Source organism: Cygnus atratus, chromosome 7, assembly GCF_013377495.2.
Source record: "Cygnus atratus isolate AKBS03 ecotype Queensland, Australia chromosome 7, CAtr_DNAZoo_HiC_assembly, whole genome shotgun sequence".
Taxonomy (NCBI): Eukaryota; Metazoa; Chordata; class Aves; order Anseriformes; family Anatidae; genus Cygnus; species Cygnus atratus.
In genome coordinates this window covers 11,780,937-11,799,518 of record NC_066368.1, presented here as the reverse complement: position 1 = coordinate 11,799,518, position 18,582 = coordinate 11,780,937, and the positions used below count along the sequence as shown (strand labels likewise).

The following is an 18,582-nucleotide window of genomic DNA, read 5'->3' as shown; positions in this document are numbered from 1 at the left end:
TGTGTGTGTGCTCATGCAAATTGATTCTGGTCTTTCTGACTGCTGAACAACTTCTGAACTATGCTTAGTTGATATGAATGCTCATTGACTCTAAAATACCAGAAAATGTCCAAAGCTAGCTGGTAACCCTTGCACTCTGTGATCCAGACTGAATACATCATGGTGCTGCTTAGCTGTTGAATATTTCAGAAACAGCAGAAAAGCACATACTTCTACTGCTAGTTATACTGTATTTCCAACACAACAGCAAGTTCTTGACATAAATAAACAGTAATACCTAAAAACAAAAGTGCCACTATACATTTTTGGCATGACAAAGAAAGGTGAGGCATAGTGGGCATTTTAATATCTGTGCATACACTGAGTTGTGCTACAGATCAACACAGAGGGTGTACAAAGGAAGAGGATACTGACCTGCTGTTAAATGGGCAGCATGCACAAGAATTCGAACCCCTGGTTTCAAATCAAAATGGACAAAGTTTTGCTTCAGTTTCTGGACCAGTATTTCTGAAATCTGGAAACAAGAAGAAAATAAAATATATATTTATTTCTTTATCATCAGTTTAGATTGACAGTAGGTGGATAGGGAATGGAGCTGTATACAAAACAAAGATTTTGCAGAGTTATCAGACTTTCAGAGTACAAATTCTGTACCTTATATAAAGGGGTTTAGTGGCAGCTGAACATGTCTGCCAGCTTTATATCCAGAGCGGTATGTGGATGGCTATAAATGACGGATACCAACAAATTGTCCCATCACACTGCTTTAGGAGCAGCCCAACAGCAAAAAGGGATTGAGCCTCAAAGGAACATTACACCAGTATGAGTGCCTGCAGGACAATCCTGCAATAGTAAATCAGTGAATTCTATTTAATACCCAAATAAAGACAGGCATTTAAATTGTTAACACTCATTTACTCAAAACAAACAACTTCTTATTCACTGAGTGGTCAGCTTTATGATCTTAGAGCATGTTGACAACATTTGATACACCTGAATCAAAATGAATGGTTTAAGTCCTTACCCCAGCTTGCATTGAATTTCAAGTCCTAGAAACAAATTTAATTTATCCAACTCTGAGTTTCAAGCCAGCTGCTCCCTTATCCTTAAGTACATACCAGAAACAGCTTGAAACTCTGAAAGTGTCTATGCTGTTGACTGAATAGAGTGTGTTTGTCTTACACAAAATGCATGTTATATCTATTCTTCTGGGTTACACAGAGAGAACATGTTCTTATGTTCTCTCTTTCATGGGAGAGAACTCCCACAGAACATTTATATCTCTCAATTGTTCTTCCATAACTGTGAGGACAACAATAAAGCTCTAGCAAAAAATGAAAGCAGGTTATTCATCCTTAAAGCATGAAACAGAAAAGATGAACATTTGTTGAGATAAGACCTTGTGAAATCTGTACAGTAAGAGTCAAGCTTCAGTCCAATTTTTTACTAAACATTATTTTTTCTTTGAGTCGGTTTTTCATATCATGCACATACACCACTTTCTCCATATCACTTCAATTGTATCCAAGAAGTTTCATGCATCTTGCTATCAAAAGCAAAAATCCAGATAGGTTAATCAAAGAATGGAAGCCTGTAGACACGCTGTTGATAGTTTGCTGTGCTTCTTCTGTATGTTCATTCTCTAGGTGTTTCATCTATTTTATCTTTTCTTGCAGCGCTAAGCAATTTTCCAAAGGAATATATCCACTGTTTTGAATGTTCGCTTATTAGGTAGTGGTAGTTGGAACATAACAACAACAACGAACACCACTCCACAACCTGTATGCAATTGCAGAGAATGTTGTGCTTTTACAGCCATACCAAGATCAGTAGGTATAGTACTGTTCAACACTTAATTTAATTTGTTTTAAATAAATCCGTATTTCTTCTTGAAGATTAATGAAGAATTGTCAGAAAAAGAACATTCCAATAATTTTTAAACCATCTTTTTCATGTTCATTTTTGTGTGGTTGAGTTATTTCAGTAAATGCTATCCTGATATGATTAGATGTTCCTTGGCTATCATTCATCACAGTATGAGATTTATCTGCCTCTTCTATTTTTTTAACATTCTTAATGGTTCTTTCAATACTCTTGGCTTGTACACTTCATTTTTGGCTGCTGATCACTTGAATAGGTGCCTTTGGTCCAATAACAATTTGGCAATAACTCTTACAGGCATTTTATTTATATTTTTAATATATCTCTTTAAAGTTTAAATTTTTTTTTTCATGGGTGCCAGAATGAGCAGTAAATATATTTCTTCCAATAGCAAGAAAAAATACCACCTGCTTACAAAGAGCCATATGGTGAGCTCAGAGCAGCAGGGATGGTGACACAAAGCTGTGCAGTACATGAAGAAAGCCTGGGAAGCAAATTATATCCCTCTTTAAGAATTTGAGCATATTAATAACCAAGAGTGACAACTATAAAGAGCGCTTCATCTCTAAAACTGGAGCAACAGATGCAGATGGATATGCTGTAAACCAGGTACATTAATGGCTCATGGAAACAGGGACAAATATCATCCTGGTCATTTCCAGTCCCAAACGTGACCTAAAAACTCTTCTCGATAGCCCTGCAGGAATTATCTTCATCCTTTGTGCTGTGAGATCCTGATACTGCTGGGGCAGCTGAGCCTACGAAAAAAAGCAACCACAAGACAGTGAACTGAAGAGCCAACCACCTCGTTGTGTCATTCCTCTTCAGCATGGTGTGAGGGCTGCACAAAATGGTCAGGGAAACAGTGTAAAAGCCATATGTGATTCCCTCTATATAAAGAAGGTCTTAACATGTGATGTATAACTGAGAACGCAACTTGAAAGTGATGTTACCTACTGGGGGCTTCATCAAAGATTTGGGCAAGAAAGGGAAGAATAGGAGAACCTCAAGAGTCAGCATGAGATGGGACCAGAGATTTTGTTCTGCACCAATAATGTGAAAGACAGCTGCCCTGCCTGAGGACTCCTGCAGTGCAGAGAGAAGAGGGCAAAACACCACCACCAGTAGGGACATTGCAGCTGAGAGCAGCTGTGGCTGCCTCCCAGCAGGCAAGCTGAGCATGAGGGAAAGCTCAACCAATATTCTTGGTTGGCAATCTGATGAAAAGGATTCATAGGAAGGGGAGAGGTAGTAAGAGTGAAATAGTAAGAAAAATGAAGAAAGGAACAGAAAAACACACAACTGGAGTTTATTGTTTTTGTGTTGCACTGTTACCTTGTTGTGAATGAGGACCTCATAGTACTACATCCTGTACAAATGCAACTCAGAAAAAAAAATGATTTCTCCCTGAAATCATCAATATTTCAGCAGAAGCCTGAAGTAGCCATCGCTGTTCCAAGACTATACGCAAAGAATCAGAACAGACAGCAACTGTTCATGCTGTTCAGAGTACACAGCTTATTTACTTGGCCCAATTAATTACCTGCTCTCTCTGGCTTTTTGGGTGCAACTTTTTGCGTGGGTCTTTATGAACTCTGAACAAATCTAAAAATGAGTAACAGCCGAAGAATTTTTGGGTAGACCTGTGTGGTGCCAGGAGTTGGACTCCATGATCCTTATGGGTCCCTTCCAACTCGGGATATTCTATGATTCTATTATTCTAAGTGAGAATCAGACATCTGCTTTCTGCATGCAGCTCTGGAGTCTCCTGACATATACTTCTGAGGGAAGAACAGATGCATTCAGACGTTTTTAAAACGTTTGCTTACTTGCTACAATGTTTTCCTTTCCCTCTCTATGGAAAATCAGATTCTCTTTTGAACAGACATATTAGCAGTGCAGAAAGAGGGAAAAAAATGTTCTGTACACCTAATCTGAAATATAAACCATATACAAAGACCTATAAACTTCATTATTTGAGGTCAATGAGCAAGTTACACACAGTTCAAGGGCCAACTTCACATTGGAATTGGACACAACTCTCCAGAGTAAATTGGTCCTGATTATATTTACCACACAGTCTCAAGGGGATCTGTGAACTGTAGATATGCACTCAGAAAGCTGGAGAAGTGACATTTCTGCCTTTCTTATTCTATCAAGTCATTTTCTAGCTCAGTGGATCACAAGTTAGTGGACTCTATGATTTGTGTTCAATGTTAACAAAATGTTTTTGAAATAAATCTCCACACAAAGGTTGATCTCAGTCACTGAGGTAATGAAATAGTTTCAATAGGAAACAGTTTAGGTCTTGTGCCTCCCTTTATGTCTGTATTTAAAGTGGTACTATGGAAGCTCTTGTGTTTAAAAAACAGATGAGAAAACATCAAAATGCCTATTTATTTCATGAATAGTTACACGACTCTAATTGAACAGCTGAACCCTCAGCTGGGGAACAGGTTGGCCTCAGGAATGTCCCTGTTCCTCTCTCACTCCTGAAGACATAACTCAGCTGAAGACATAACGTCTTAGAATAGCAACCTCCTAATTTATAGTCTTGAAGAGTCTCCCTTGTGAAAATAATTAGCTTTCAGAATTAGTTTTGGTCCTTAACTGAGCCTCATTGACTTCATCTGCTTCATTTGCAGAATTAAGCATGATGTGCAAAAATAATTCAGTAATAGAAACCATTCTTCATGTATCATTTTTCATCAAAGGACACATAATGAATAATAATAACAGACAATTTGAGAAGGAAAAGAAAAGAGATTCCAATTTAAAAATGGAACAAAACAAAAATTAATTTAGCTTCTTTTAGCATTTTGTCAGAATTAGGACCATGAAAGAGCTGTGTGCACCAAGAAACAGAATTATCACTCAGAAAAGTATTTTTCCCATACTTCTATTGAATTTTGAAATCTCTGGTGTAAATTGGTTTAGACTAATTAAATGTGATTCAACTGTGCCAGTATGTACTAGTTAAGAATCTAGATCATTTTAAAGATAATGTGTAAAGATGTTAACTAATGAGTGCTACAGTTCTATTCAATTCATTGGGTAAATCAATAAACAACTAAGGGAAGAATCATGCACATTGATTGGTAGGAAGCAACTTGAACTGGTAATACAAAAGTGAATGTGGAGTCAGGGCAAATATGGATTATATTAAACTGTGCCACTCACTAGAAGGCTTTGTTTACTTCACATTGAAGCCTCTGAACCTCACTTGCCTTAGCACTGAAAACACCAGTATCACTGACTTACACAGGTCAGGCAGAAATTTCTTGAGATCCCTTGATGAAAGATGCAAAATTTAAGCTGCCATTAGTATCGAGAGATATTTTGAGAGCACAGGGAAGAGGACATTCCTGTGGTTACTCTGGAATGATAACTGATCAGCAGATATGAACCCAGAGAGACCCTGAACATAAAAGGAAAGATACACTTTAGGTAGACAAAGGAGAAGGAGGCTTGCAAATCAAGAGCTGCTCTGTACACTGAGCAAAAATGAGAGGACTGATAGTGACAAGGCAGAAGTTAATTCGATGACATTAAGATAAAACATATAGATAGCCTCTTCTAAGGCACACAAGCAGCTGATCAAGAAAATTAGCTAGGGAAAAAAAGCTTTTGGAACAAGGCCCTGTAGTAGATATTATTCCATTCTTTTCCCAGCTGCCTTTACTTCCTACTGGCCCAACATTCCTCAAGCACCCAATGAAAGACTTGGTCTGCATACAAAGCTACAGATGTTTAAAAAAAATCTCATAGTAAACACTAGATGATTCGCCATTCTTCCTAATGGAATTTAAGTTCTAGGACTGATTGGCATCATTTTCTGTAGGATTTGAAGGTGTTCATTGTCATGGCCTTGCTAAAATATTTTTGTTGATGGGCATATCTGAAATACATCAGAGGAAATAAAAGTAATGAAAGCAAATATGTTAAAACACTAAAGCCACTAAAGCTTAGGAAAGTGGTTGAGAAACCAGCATAAATAAAAATAGAAGCTACAGCAGCTACAATGAAGCAAAAACATAACTAAATCTGCTTTAAGGAACAAATCCTAAGACATACACACATACTTCCTGAGCACCGGTATCTCTAATGTTAATGCCAGAGATATTTTGTCTCCTCAGTTCATCACTGCCCATTCAGTCATACATGTCATTTCCCATCTCTTTGGCTGGATACGTATAGTGGCCACAGCTGCAATCTGTTGATGACAGTTGGCTACCCACCAGCTGGTGTTGCCATTTGCCAAAGACTCCATCATGCTTGCTACATCGCTGATAGCTCTTTTCAGAGAAAAGATTAATGATCTCAGATGTCATTAACTAGTTGCTCTTGCATCTCTTTTGCATTCTGCTTTTACAGCTATTTTGAATAGGCCAGGTAAAAGAATGCAAATGGAGAACTAAAGGGAGACACATGAAAACGTATGAAAACATCTCTTTAGATTTCTCATGTATTTCCTGTTTACATCTCATTTGACTTAACAGGCGACACATTTCCTGCATTTGACAAAAAGCCTCCTGTAGCAAACAATGTGGAGAGAATAAAATTTGTGAAATGCATGATTAAAAAGACAACTATGCAGAATCCTCATATGGAATAAAACTGTACACTGAAAAAAAATGAGCGTTTGTATCTGTGCATTTGTATCACTGCCCTCTACTGAATTTTAAGTAGAATATCTTCCTACTGTGCATTCATTTTATATTGTATTAGTGCTAAAATTACTCAAAAAAATACTTGAAATGCTACTAATTAGAGGTTTGCCTTTCGCTGAAGAGGAAGAACTCAAGGCTTTTGAAACAAGCAGATATGAGTTCTGTAATCATCACATTCACCAAGCCTGTCCATAAAGACGGTGTAACAGTTGCATTCCAGACCAAGTGGCTAAGGGTTATTTTCAGTGACTGCTTATGCAAGATTTGGGATATTTTAGAGGTGTTGCAGTGAAAACACGTAAATGAAGCAGCAGCATTTTACAACTGCAAATTATTTCTACTTTTTTAAGCAGGTTGGTTGTCTGTCCATATTTGATGTGAAATAAAGCAGGGAAAATAGTTACACAATTTTTTTTAATTATTTTTTAATAGACAAATTTACAGCATTCTGGTCATGAATACAAGATTATTTTATTTTATTGTATTTTTTCATATGCAAAATGCTTGGGGATTCCACAGGTTGAAAATGCCTTTTAATTTTTATGAAGCTGTGAAGAATAAGTTTACAATGACTACAGAAAGTGGAGTGGACAAAGTAATCTGAGGTCCTCACAAACTCTGTATTTATGTGTCAGATGGAATTGTCCCATGCTGCACATTGAGAAAATGTCCCTGGTTTCATACACAGCTTTTGTTTTTCATCTGTCAAGAGCAGTTAGACTGATTTAAGGGGACTTCATTCTCCCATGGGAAATATCAGGAATGCAGAGTTCACATTTGTAAATGTAATCTGTAAAGAAATATGAAGCCAATTTGTACTGTGCTTACACAGAAAAAATAATTTGGGGCACTTAAATGAGAGTGGTACATCAACTCAAAGAGAAAATGACATCCGCCATGTAGCCACCTAGTCTCAACAAGAGCACAAGACACAAATGCACTGTTCTAATGGAAAAGTGCATGGAACTGTGTAGCGTAGTGCAGTCCATAGCCCAATTTATGCACTTTGACAGTCCCACAATTTATGTACCCAGCAATTTATGACTTACTGTGTTTAGTCAACTTTGATAAATGGCAACTGAGACCTAAATTCTCAAGGGACAGTGGACATCTAGCTGCCTTTGAAATCAATGGGAACTAAGTACCGAAGGCCACCTAGAGTCTGGCCAGATAGACCCAAAGGTGTGCTTAAAAAGACAAATGACTATGTGCCAGACACAAACAGAACAGCTTAATCTGCATCCAGAGTAAACATCAAGAAAGTAAAACCCCCATGGTCATTAGTTATGTGTCAGATTTACAGTATAGCTCTGGGGATTAAATACTGCTTGGTTAAGCAAATGACCAAAAAACTCTACGATAGACACAGCCTGCAGCAACTTCAGGTGTTCCCTGTGGGGAGATGTAGTTTGAAGCCCCTGTTCTGCTACTGTTTCTTTTCCCTTCATCCCTCTCCATCAGCTTCCCTTGGCCTTGCCTGATCTAGGTGACAAAAGTCCATAATCTTTGCATAACCCACATGATTTACATGGCTCCCTCCTTTCAGTCCCAGATTGGAAGAGCTGAATATCAGGACCATAGAGTGTCCCTTGTCTCTGTTCTGGTACTTGGCATGTGAATATGGTGGTTGCACAGCTATATCACCACATCCACAACATATGAGCACAAGAATACATGATAACATTAGGTGGCTCTAATAGGAGGAGAAGAGAAGGAGGAGGTTATAGTACATTGTCCTGGCAAATTTGGGCCTACGGTGTGCATGGTGTCATTTTGTGGTGTTTTGCTCTGTTTCACCAACTTTTGATTTTGAGAGAGAATTACATTTTTCCATCTCTCAGGTACTGAAACAAGAGCTTTTGCAGTATAGAGACATTAATTTCTGAATCTCATGTCCATTTGATTTATTCTGACAGTGAGTTTTCCAGAAGCAGAAACAGTTTGGCATGGTGTCTCTGCACAGGCTCACCATGAATCTTAGGTTTGTAGATCAGCTTCCACATGTGATACGACACCATGAAAAAATGAACCTATACAATTAAGTGCTTACTTGAGATTTTTTTTTTCCCCTTGCAGTGTTTATGTAAACTATTTCAATTTTGTTCCTGTACAATTTGAAGTTTCCCTTCCAAATTAGAAAAGTTATCCAGGAAAATAACTCCTTTGGGTCTGCACCTGCAAACACACAATCTCACATACTTTCATTTGAATGGTTTGATGCATGCTTATGCAAAAACAGATTTCTTTTCCAACCAGAAAAGAAAACTATGCCTCATAAAGTACCTAAGAAGCAACTTAAGCTGTCATCAACAAAAACATCTGCTCACAGTACTCATCCCATTGAATGTGCTCTGGAAACACTTTGAGAAAGGGATAGTAAAGGATTACAGGCCAAATGGATGGCAAAACAGGAACAGTATTAGAATACTCTTCAGTGCTGAGGAGAGAAACACTTTTTGGGGCCTTCCTCAGGCAGTTCCTACTGAAAACAATGCCATTTTCTCCTCTAATAACTCTGAAGGGGAATGTGGAACCCACAGACTAATAAGAAATATGTTCTGATCATCCTGATGGGAGCAAGGAGGATACTTCTCTGTAAGAAGCATCTGGCTGCAAATGGCAAATAATTTCTTTCTTTGCAAAAGTTACTGTTTTGACCCTGCAGGATGCCAGACAAGTTGCTGGAGTCCCACTGAAAATGACATTTCTTTTTGTCCATTAAAAGGGTTATGAGAGCACTGTCAGAGCTCCCTTTCTTCACAGCCACAGAGACTCCATTTTTACAGGGAGAAGAAAGAGAGTGGTAAACAGAGAAGGGGTAACTGGCAGAATACAATAAGTTGCTGAGTGCCAGAGGGGAGCTGGGTCAGATGTAAATTTGATAGTTTATGGACTGGCTTCCTTGCCAATTTGAGATGGAGTAAAAGAGAAGGGGGATAAAGGAGAAAGGGCAGGAAAGGTTTGGCAGAGCAGTAAATCTCCATCTTTTTTGTTTATTATATGGGTGGAGGAAAATTGCAGAGGAAAGTCATTTGTCAAAAGAAAAAAAAAAAAAGAGAAAAAGTATGATGGCTAGGGATGCTGAGCAAGGGAAAGCTTAAGAATATGGGTGACCTAGTGATTTGAAGCCCACGGCTGAGTTTGTTAACAAGGCTTTAGAACACTTCAAGAGGCAATTGCAACAGACAATTACAGATCAGGCAGAGGAAAAGACTATTAGAAAATAAGAATACAAGAAAGGGAAGATAGTGTTGACACACACACTGATGAGAAGACATTACTCATTTACAAATTCAGGGGCAAATACAAAGAGAAATGCTAAAACCCTTCTGCCATCCAGTGGATTAGCAGGCATCCAATAATGCTGAGGGCTTTACCATAACACTGAGGCTAAGATTTGTGAGCTGATGACACCCTCTACCCCAATGCTCATATAGCTTACACCGACATGGGGTATATCTGCTTGGGTCACTGACATGCTGTGTGGGGAGGCGGAGATACACTCAGGGCTAATTATCTTTATCTCTAGAACCTGAGATAAAGTGAGAGCTATGTCAGGATTTCTGCCCAGCACAGTGTTTAACTGTTAGTCGTAATCATAGTAGGCCCACTCATGGGCAGAATCTTTTGGGTTCGCAGGTAGTTATAGTTTCCTGTTCACCATAACCTTCATTCAGTCTCATACCAAGAGAACATACAAGAGTGACTGAATTCCACTTCTAGCATTATGAAGACAGCAGGCAGGATAATCTAACCCCATCCCTGTGTCTTAAAGTCAATGAAATACTGATCTTCTCAGGTCTACCACCCAGCCTTGTCCTCCAGTGTTTGCTCAGATTCTTAACAACCTCATAAACTTGGCCTTATGAAGCTACTCCAGTACATGTAGGCAGGAATAATCCCCTAAATCCTTTCTGTTTTTTTGCTACTTCCATGAGGTAGAACAGAATTTCTGTTCTCTTGTAAGTAAGAGAATGTGACATCATGCAAATTTATGCCAATTTAACATTATTGAGGTGTACCAAATGGGAGTCTCCACTCTCCACTCCTAAATATACCATCAAATCTTTTTCCACTGCTAGAAAAAAACGAACAAACAAACAAACAGATATAGCACATACTACAGTCATTGTTTAGACCCCTGTAAATCCAATGCAATTATACCATAATTATTTTTTTCTAAACTGTCTTGGAAACCCCATATACATAAACACATGTAAACATATACTTCTCCAAGAAACATACACAATACCTGTTCTAGGTCTTCTGTTTTTCTTTTATTTTCTGCTGGGGCATCTTGATAAGGTAAAATGAAGAGTTCAGCAGATGTGGGCAGACCAGGGAGCACTGCGACCAGAATATGCTTGCTTGAAATACCTGTTGCCTGACACATAGACAATTAACGGACAGATAAACAGCAGGGATGGCATCGAATGCTCACAACTTTTTTTGAAGGCATCACAATACTTACACAAATGACATAAGGAACATCTTGTACTACAAGGAGAATCTTGTTAAAATCCAGCACAGGCAAAAGTCAGGGAATAATAATTTCCTAGTCTAAGTTATTTTACCGTGTACTCCAGTAAAATATACAGAGTCCTAGGGCAACAGTGATAATCAGACATGCTGAAAGGAGCTGCTAAATAACGGTCACATATGGTATGATATTTGTATCTAAATTTAGCTATTTTAGAGTTGTATCTCTATTCTAAGTTGGTCCCTGAGGTTCTGTATTTAGTCAATGGTAAGAAGCAGTATGTTAAAGGGCAAGGTATGTGGGCTGAATTGCACTCTAGAGGTGTGATTAGTCAAAACAGAGCTTAAAAGCCTTGTGGAGACTCAGGGAGAGAGAAGAAGATGAATCAGATTTGAATCCCAAAAGCCAAACAAATTCTTATATCTCACATCCTGGGTCAGTTCTACAACCTAATGAGGAACACTTTTTTTTTTTTCTTTAGCTGTTAAAGATTGTATTAATCTGCAAATTTTTAGTTTTTTGTCTTGTTGACTGAAAATCTTAAACAACCAGTTTATACCCAAATCTCTCTTCAATATAAAATTAGCCAAAATTCAGAAAAGAAATACCCCATAGCCATCACTACCAGGGCCACCTCTGTGTACAGTTTCAGCTGCTGTTATTGTGGCATTAGACGATTAGATTGTAGTGTTCTCCAGTAAATGAGCTAATTGGCCTTCAGAAATTTTTATGGGGCAAAAGGAGGAGAAACATAGTTTCCTGAATCTTCCTCAATTTCCTTTTTGTGTTGTGAATTATCCAGCACGTCATTTAAATCTCAAGGTTAGATAAAGGTACCTCTTTTAAATCAAAGATTTAAATCTTTGGTTTCCAAGTGCTGATGTTGGTAGGTCCCTTCCCAGGAAAATAAAATAAAATTAAAAAAAAATAGAGTGCCCTCACATAAGGGCAGACCACAGCAGCTGGACACAAACACAGAGAATTTCCTGCAGTCAGGACACGAAATAATCTCAGACATTAATCAGATTTAAGACTCATGAATTCTTCTCCCTAGTAGTTCACAACCCAAGACTTGGAGCATCTGTTCCTTCCAGGAAATGATGGATGGAGGATGGGATTTCAGCAAAATTGTGATTACAGATCTCCATCATTTGACCTAATTCTGTGACTATTCCACATCTTACTGCTCACAACTCAGTGAATACCATGTGGAGTTATGAAAAAAGGAACCCTTCCCTTCCACTCCTTCCACTGTATGACATGGAAAAGTATAACCTTCTGTTGCAGTTTTTTTGTTTGTTTGTTTTAATGGGAACTTAGAAGAATAATTATAACAATACAAAGGTTTTGTATATTCTCTGTAGTACTCAAGTACTCTGTAGACTGCTGTATTATTTCTGCTTGCCTAAAGGATTATTCTAAGATGTCAAGAAAAAGACATAGTATTACCAGTTAATGTAAACTCTTCATTTTCTGAGGCTGGGAATGATTTATTATTTTTTTTTTATCTGGACTGCTCAGTTTGTTCTTGTCTTCTTCATCAAAAGTTGGAGACAGGACTAAAAATCAATGATGTGAGGAAATAATTATAATTGTAGTACAAAAGAGGATATTTTGTGATAATCTGAAATTATCCCTACTTACAGAGAAGACCAGATTTTAATAGAGAACTACAATTTCTTATGCAGAATTTTTATCCATGTCTGTGGGACTCTGTAATAAGAATGTAATACTTTAATAAAAGTTCACAAAAATTCTATAGCACAGCTATAATTTTCTGTTAAATTATTTAGTTATTCAACTTATTTTTATACAGTGTATTTAATTGCCATCAAATCTATTGGTTTTAACTTTAATTTTTATAAGAATTTCTCACAAAAGGCTTGTTTAAGGTGAAGCATTTAGCTACATAAAAGGGGATAATTAGCTATCAATTATTATTTTTTTATAAACTCAAACAAAAAAAAAGACTGTTTTCACTGCTCTGCTTTTGGAACGTAGCCTTGGTACTGTGGTTTTATAATCCTTTTTTCATGGCTTTATTTTCTTTTATTGAGTTGTTTATATTCTGAAAATTCATCTGGAAGATAAATGGAGCCTTGAATACTTGATACAGACATAAATAAGTCAGAAGAACAAGCTTCAGAAAACTGTTATTTTTTTCTTTTCTCCTTTCCACCTGTCTTTTGAGGAAATTGAAGAAAAAAAAAAAAAAAAAGCTCAGTAAGGATCCAGACAGGTTTTCAGCTTTTTTTTTTTTTTCATAAATGTACTTCTCAAATTAAATTTAAAAGAACAAAAAGGTTGTAGATTCTATTAACAAGCTTATGTGTTCATTTGTGGCATAGTTTATGCAAAATGACTAAAAAGACACTGCATGCTAATCAGGTGAATACAAACTTGTTTCAGACTGTTCCTTCCGCTATTTTTCTGCTGAGCTGAGAAGCCCCAATTGTTTTTTTTAATGTATCTCAGCCTCAGTTTGAAATCCACATCTTCAGCCAAACACTAGTTTTATGACACTCTGTTCAAGAGTTAGAGAAGGAACTTCAGAGCTGCCCCACAGTGTTGCTGGGAAAAATAGCATCCTATCCTCCCCAACGAGGGTCATGCTATAGGAAGGACATAAAGCACTTCCTTAGGTGCTCTTCTCTGTAGTGAAATTTGTTTTGGTTTTGGTCTCCTAAGTTTCCTACAGCATATCTGCAACTTCAATAGAATAGCATACCCACTGCTCTCTAAGAACAGTAGTAAACGAAGTAAGAATTGCAATGCAACAGTAAAGACATTTGTACAGCTATAGGCAGATATAAGTCATTTGTTTTCTATATGCCATTTTCCCATGAATATTCCATATAATGTGCTGTAATTAAAAAAATAAAAAATCAACTGAAGGCTGACTCTTAGCACCAGCTTGTCATAGGATGCAGTAATTTCACCTAAAATTTAGGAATCTGGACTCAAAACACTGGTCTAGCCTCCTTTTATAGTTGGTAAGGACAAAGACATACCTTGAAATAACACCGTATCCAGCCCTAATACAGGCAGAAAGCATAAATTAGAGCCACCATAAGGAAGATGATGCACGTTACTTACCTCCACCAGGGCTCTCTTGACTACTCTACTAATGTCCCTCCTCCACTCCGGGATATCTGGATTGTAGTCGTCCAGGTTTGGGGAGAATGACAACCGCAGGGACTGAAATTGCTCTGCAGATAGAATGACATGGTGGTAAGTAAAGACTGAATATCTCCTAGTGCCAAACGAACGGCAGAACCTAGTGAAACTTGCTGCGGTTTGTCCTTTTCTTAATCAATCTGCAGGTGATGCACACACTGTCGGAGAATCTAGCAGTGAATCTGAGAGATTCACTGAGAGATTTGGAGAATCTGAGAGATTCACTGCTCGAGTGTCACAGAACTGAAAAAGGTAATAGGTCCTTACTTTAATGGATGAATAGCACTGGAAAGGGAGCTGTGTTGGGAATATAAATGATACTTTAATCTTGACCTCTGAAGCAGGCAAACCCTGGGAAGGAAGCCGTGATTATATTCTCACAGACATGCTCCAAACATTTGAAATCTTAACTGGACAGGGACAAAGGTGGGGAGAGGTCTAGACTTGGAAAAAATACTTCTTAATCTTTGATTTTCTTTAACAGAGATGTTCAAAATGATCATTTTAACTATTTAAACTGGGATTCTCAGTGGTTCTTAGATTACATCTACACTATACGGCATTTGTGCATCCTATCTGCTTCTGAGGCCTGAGTACATCAAATCAGTATAGATTTCAGTCCAGAACTATACCACACGGCATTGACTTATTTTTTGAGCCAAGAAGCTTCTGCATGAGTAAAGAGGCCTGTACTGGCCAAGATGGGGGAACACCAGCTTGCAAAATGACCTAAAGTCTAGATAATTGTGTTGGATGACAGACATAGTGGGCTCTGGGAAAGAGATTAACATTCTGTGATCATCTCAGTCTGAACTAATGTCAGTCAGTGGCCTTCAGAGATCTTATGCTGAGTTGATACCACTGGAACAGAGTTTACAATCTCACTCAAAGGATCCTGGAATAACAACCTTATGTTGCTGCCAGGTAACCTGGGTCTCTAGCTCTTGATTATGGAGAATCTTATGTGAAATGAAATTGGAAGGGCTCACCATACACAGCAATGGTCTTTGTGTCCTGAAGAATGATGTTTCCTGCTGAGACCTGAACAGTGATGGTGTTCATCCCTTCCACAGAAAATGTGAATGTGATGCTCCCTTCCAAAGTGATCAGTGGCTGCAAATACACCAGAAAATGAGAAAATAAATTAATATGGCTGTGAAGGAAAATCAAATATTAGTTTGGCTCTCTAGCCTACTGGGATAATTTTGGAAACTTAGCTTGGAAACTTACACATAGAAAGGGTCCTGTGACATGGAAGCCAATTTTCTAGAGTAGGCTCAGGGATCCAGATTATGTTGTCTTCCCAGAGCTCAGAGTAGAAATGTAAAATTTCTAAAGGAGTTAGGTTTTAAGATCCCAATATTCCCTAGCATCTGCCTCCAGGAAACTTCCCACTTAGCAGGATGGCTGTTCTGGATCCCCTGTTAAAGTGTCTTTTGCTGCAGAGAGGTCCATATGAGGGCCCATGAAACTCACTGCTCTGGTGTCACACTCCTCCCCCAGGTCTAGCTGTGAATGACCTGCTTAAGATCACTTTAAGGACGTTGTGACAAAATCAGGAGGCAAATCAAGATTTCTCAGTTGCTCTCTTGACTTCTTAGACATGGAGACATTGTTTTTGGAAATTGATGGGTTTTAGAGAGGACGCAGATCTCCTCAGCTTGCTCTACAGTGCAGATTAGTTTATCAATGAGCCGTGCCCCCTTTCTGCAGCCTTTGCCCTAACTTCTATTTTCACTTATTAATGAACTCTGGATGAGATCTTCAAAGCACACAGTATTAAGTCAAACTGTGTTCCCATTGTAGTCTGAAGTAAAACTCTCACTTAAATGAGAACAGAGTTAGACCAACTCTGATCACTTATGAGCTTAGTAGATCAGAGGGAAGGTTAAAAGGTGACAATCACAGCCTGTAAGTACCTCTAGGGGGAGATGATATCTGATACTACAGAGAGTTCTTTAATCTAGACACAAAGACGTAACGATCCAACAGCTTGAAACTGAAGCTAGATAAATTCAGACTACAAACACGGGGCATATGTTTAACTCTCAGGATAATTAGCTATGGGGAAATAGTTGAGGGAGAGGGTAAGAAAGAAAAGCAATGGATTCTCCATCATCTGAGGGATGTCATTAATGCAAAACAACCAAAAAAAGTCAGATTTTGCTTTAATCAGAAATAGTTAAATAAAGCAGGAAGTACTGATGCAATCCTCTGACCTGCATTATACAGAATATAACCATGTGTGGCTGAAGGTCCCTCTTGACTCTACAAAATCCATGAGAATCTTTCCCCTTAGAGATTAATTAGGGTCTCTGGGTACTTCAGCCTCAAAGGTACGTACAATAACTGTTATAATGCCTGTGCAGATTTACTAAAACTCTGCAAGCACAGAGAAGCAGAATGTGGTGCATGGAGTTTTCAGCTTTTGTTGTTGCTGTTGAAGAAATGCGAGTGAGAAAGTACATGCTAGAAGTCTTTGGGACTTTGGTTCTCTACACCCACCTTGGGTGAAAATGCAGACAAACCTATTTGCAATTTGCATGAAATGCCAATAAACCCTATAGCTAAGTCACAGCAATAATTACAAAACAGTTCCAACAGTTTCAACATTGGTACATCAAAGAACCAATAATTAGTCTCTGTCTCTGGTTTACAATTTTCTTTTGTGTTTGACTATTTAGAAGCATTTCCAGACCTCTCTTTCCCTCCCTTCTCAGTCAGAGAGTTCCTCCCAAATTGTTTTGACCTCAGTCCATAGGGAATACAAACCTCCGTGTTGTTTCCAAACCACCAGACATAAGTAAGTGTTCCCACTTGACTTGGCCACAGTACTGCTGTGGCATTGACCTCCTTGTTCTTTGTGGTGACAAATGGGAGAGATAAGTGAACATGTTCCAAGGGACCTGCAGAGACAGAAACAAGAGGTGAGTCCTCCCCCACTGTGAAATGTTGACTTGGTAAGAGGGGAGACCTGAGGGGACACCCATTGGTTAGAGGAAGAGGTGATGTAAATTACCGTGCGGCATGGCATCTAATGTCTTGGCTTGGTGCCATTTGTAGAGAGGCAAGCTTAAATCTGTTCCACATAAAACAAGAACCATCCCTGTACCTGGAGCTGAAAAACTTGGGCTCTTTACTGCATGAATATCGCATACTTACCACTTAAACAATAGGGGCAGACCCTTATTATGTGACTCTGCCCTTCACCAGGAAGACTTAAGAATGTGCAGGACAAATAGCTTCAGTGGACACAGAGCATCTCTGAGGATGCAAATTGCTATGGTTTGGAAAACATCAGCAATATTGTATCTATTTATACCAGATGAAATTTTGTCTGAATATATCTAATTTGAGTGCCTTCATTTTAATGTTACCCTATACTCCCTCATTTTCCTCAACAAACACTTTATTTCTTTAGTATAAACAGAACATAATTCATTTGACAAGTGACATTATGCCCAGAGTTACACACTTCCCATCTTCTGGAGACAGATGGGCCTTTGTTGTTATATCTTGTCCTATAGATTTTTATTTTTTTTTAAATGCGTTCTGACTGTTCACTTAGAAAACAAGACAATTGTCCAAGGAATGACAGAGAAAGAAAAAGAAAGAATCCCCAGGTGATACGGGGACATGGGTTTCTAAAACAAATTAAGGCCACATCCTACATCTGTGAGCTTTCCAGAGCTGACAAGCAGAAACCACAGCGTCGGAGGATCGATTGCATTGTTCATATGGAATTGAGATACCCTGCTAAAGGATCTTTTATATTCCAGGAAAGGATTTTTCAGAAAATATCCTGTGAATATATCGCCACTTAGGCCTTGCTTTTCAATGTGGAGAAACACTATACATTTTGGAGCAAACACTCTATTACACTATAAATCACACATAAGCAGAGAGACATGGAAAAATTCTCCCAAATCAGACTGTATAACAAATGCCAATATCAACAAGGACCACTCTTCCTGACTCATTACTAAAAATGCAGATTTCTCTGGGACATAGACACAGCTGCTGGTTAACTTGATGCAGCCCAATTAAGAGTCAGCCATGATCAGAATAAGTAAAGCCTGCTATAGACCAAACTGTGGCTCATTCTTCCTTTGATAGTCAGCAGTCAACTCTTCTTAAAAATTCTTGAGAAGTCAGAATTTCATCCTTATGATTTTAACGGAATTCCCCTGCTCCGGGACATTTCTGTGACCTGGCCATGCCAGCTCTCACAGCAAGACACTAAGAACTAAAAACCACCAGCTTCCCAGACTGAATATTTTGCAGCTCTGGTATCCTTTGGGATATTTGACAAATTCCCAGTGTCAGCACAGACCTCTAAAGGAATGCATTTCCAAACACCTGATGCAGTAACAG

At 38.4% G+C, this 18,582-nt stretch overlaps 1 protein-coding gene across 1 annotated transcript in view; it reads right to left on the bottom strand.

Annotated features, from left to right (window-relative positions):
- SORCS1 (sortilin related VPS10 domain containing receptor 1) overlaps nt 1–18,582 on the bottom strand; it is a 289,292-nt gene that overhangs the window by 7,644 nt on the left and 263,066 nt on the right. Inside the window, exons 20-24 of the mRNA XM_035547734.1 lie at nt 16,981–17,114; nt 15,198–15,321; nt 14,128–14,240; nt 10,804–10,935; nt 415–514 (exon numbers count right to left, since the gene is read on the bottom strand). Of these exons, the coding sequence (XP_035403627.1) occupies nt 415–514; nt 10,804–10,935; nt 14,128–14,240; nt 15,198–15,321; nt 16,981–17,114 (603 nt within the window). The remainder of the gene's footprint in view (nt 1–414; nt 515–10,803; nt 10,936–14,127; nt 14,241–15,197; nt 15,322–16,980; nt 17,115–18,582) is intronic.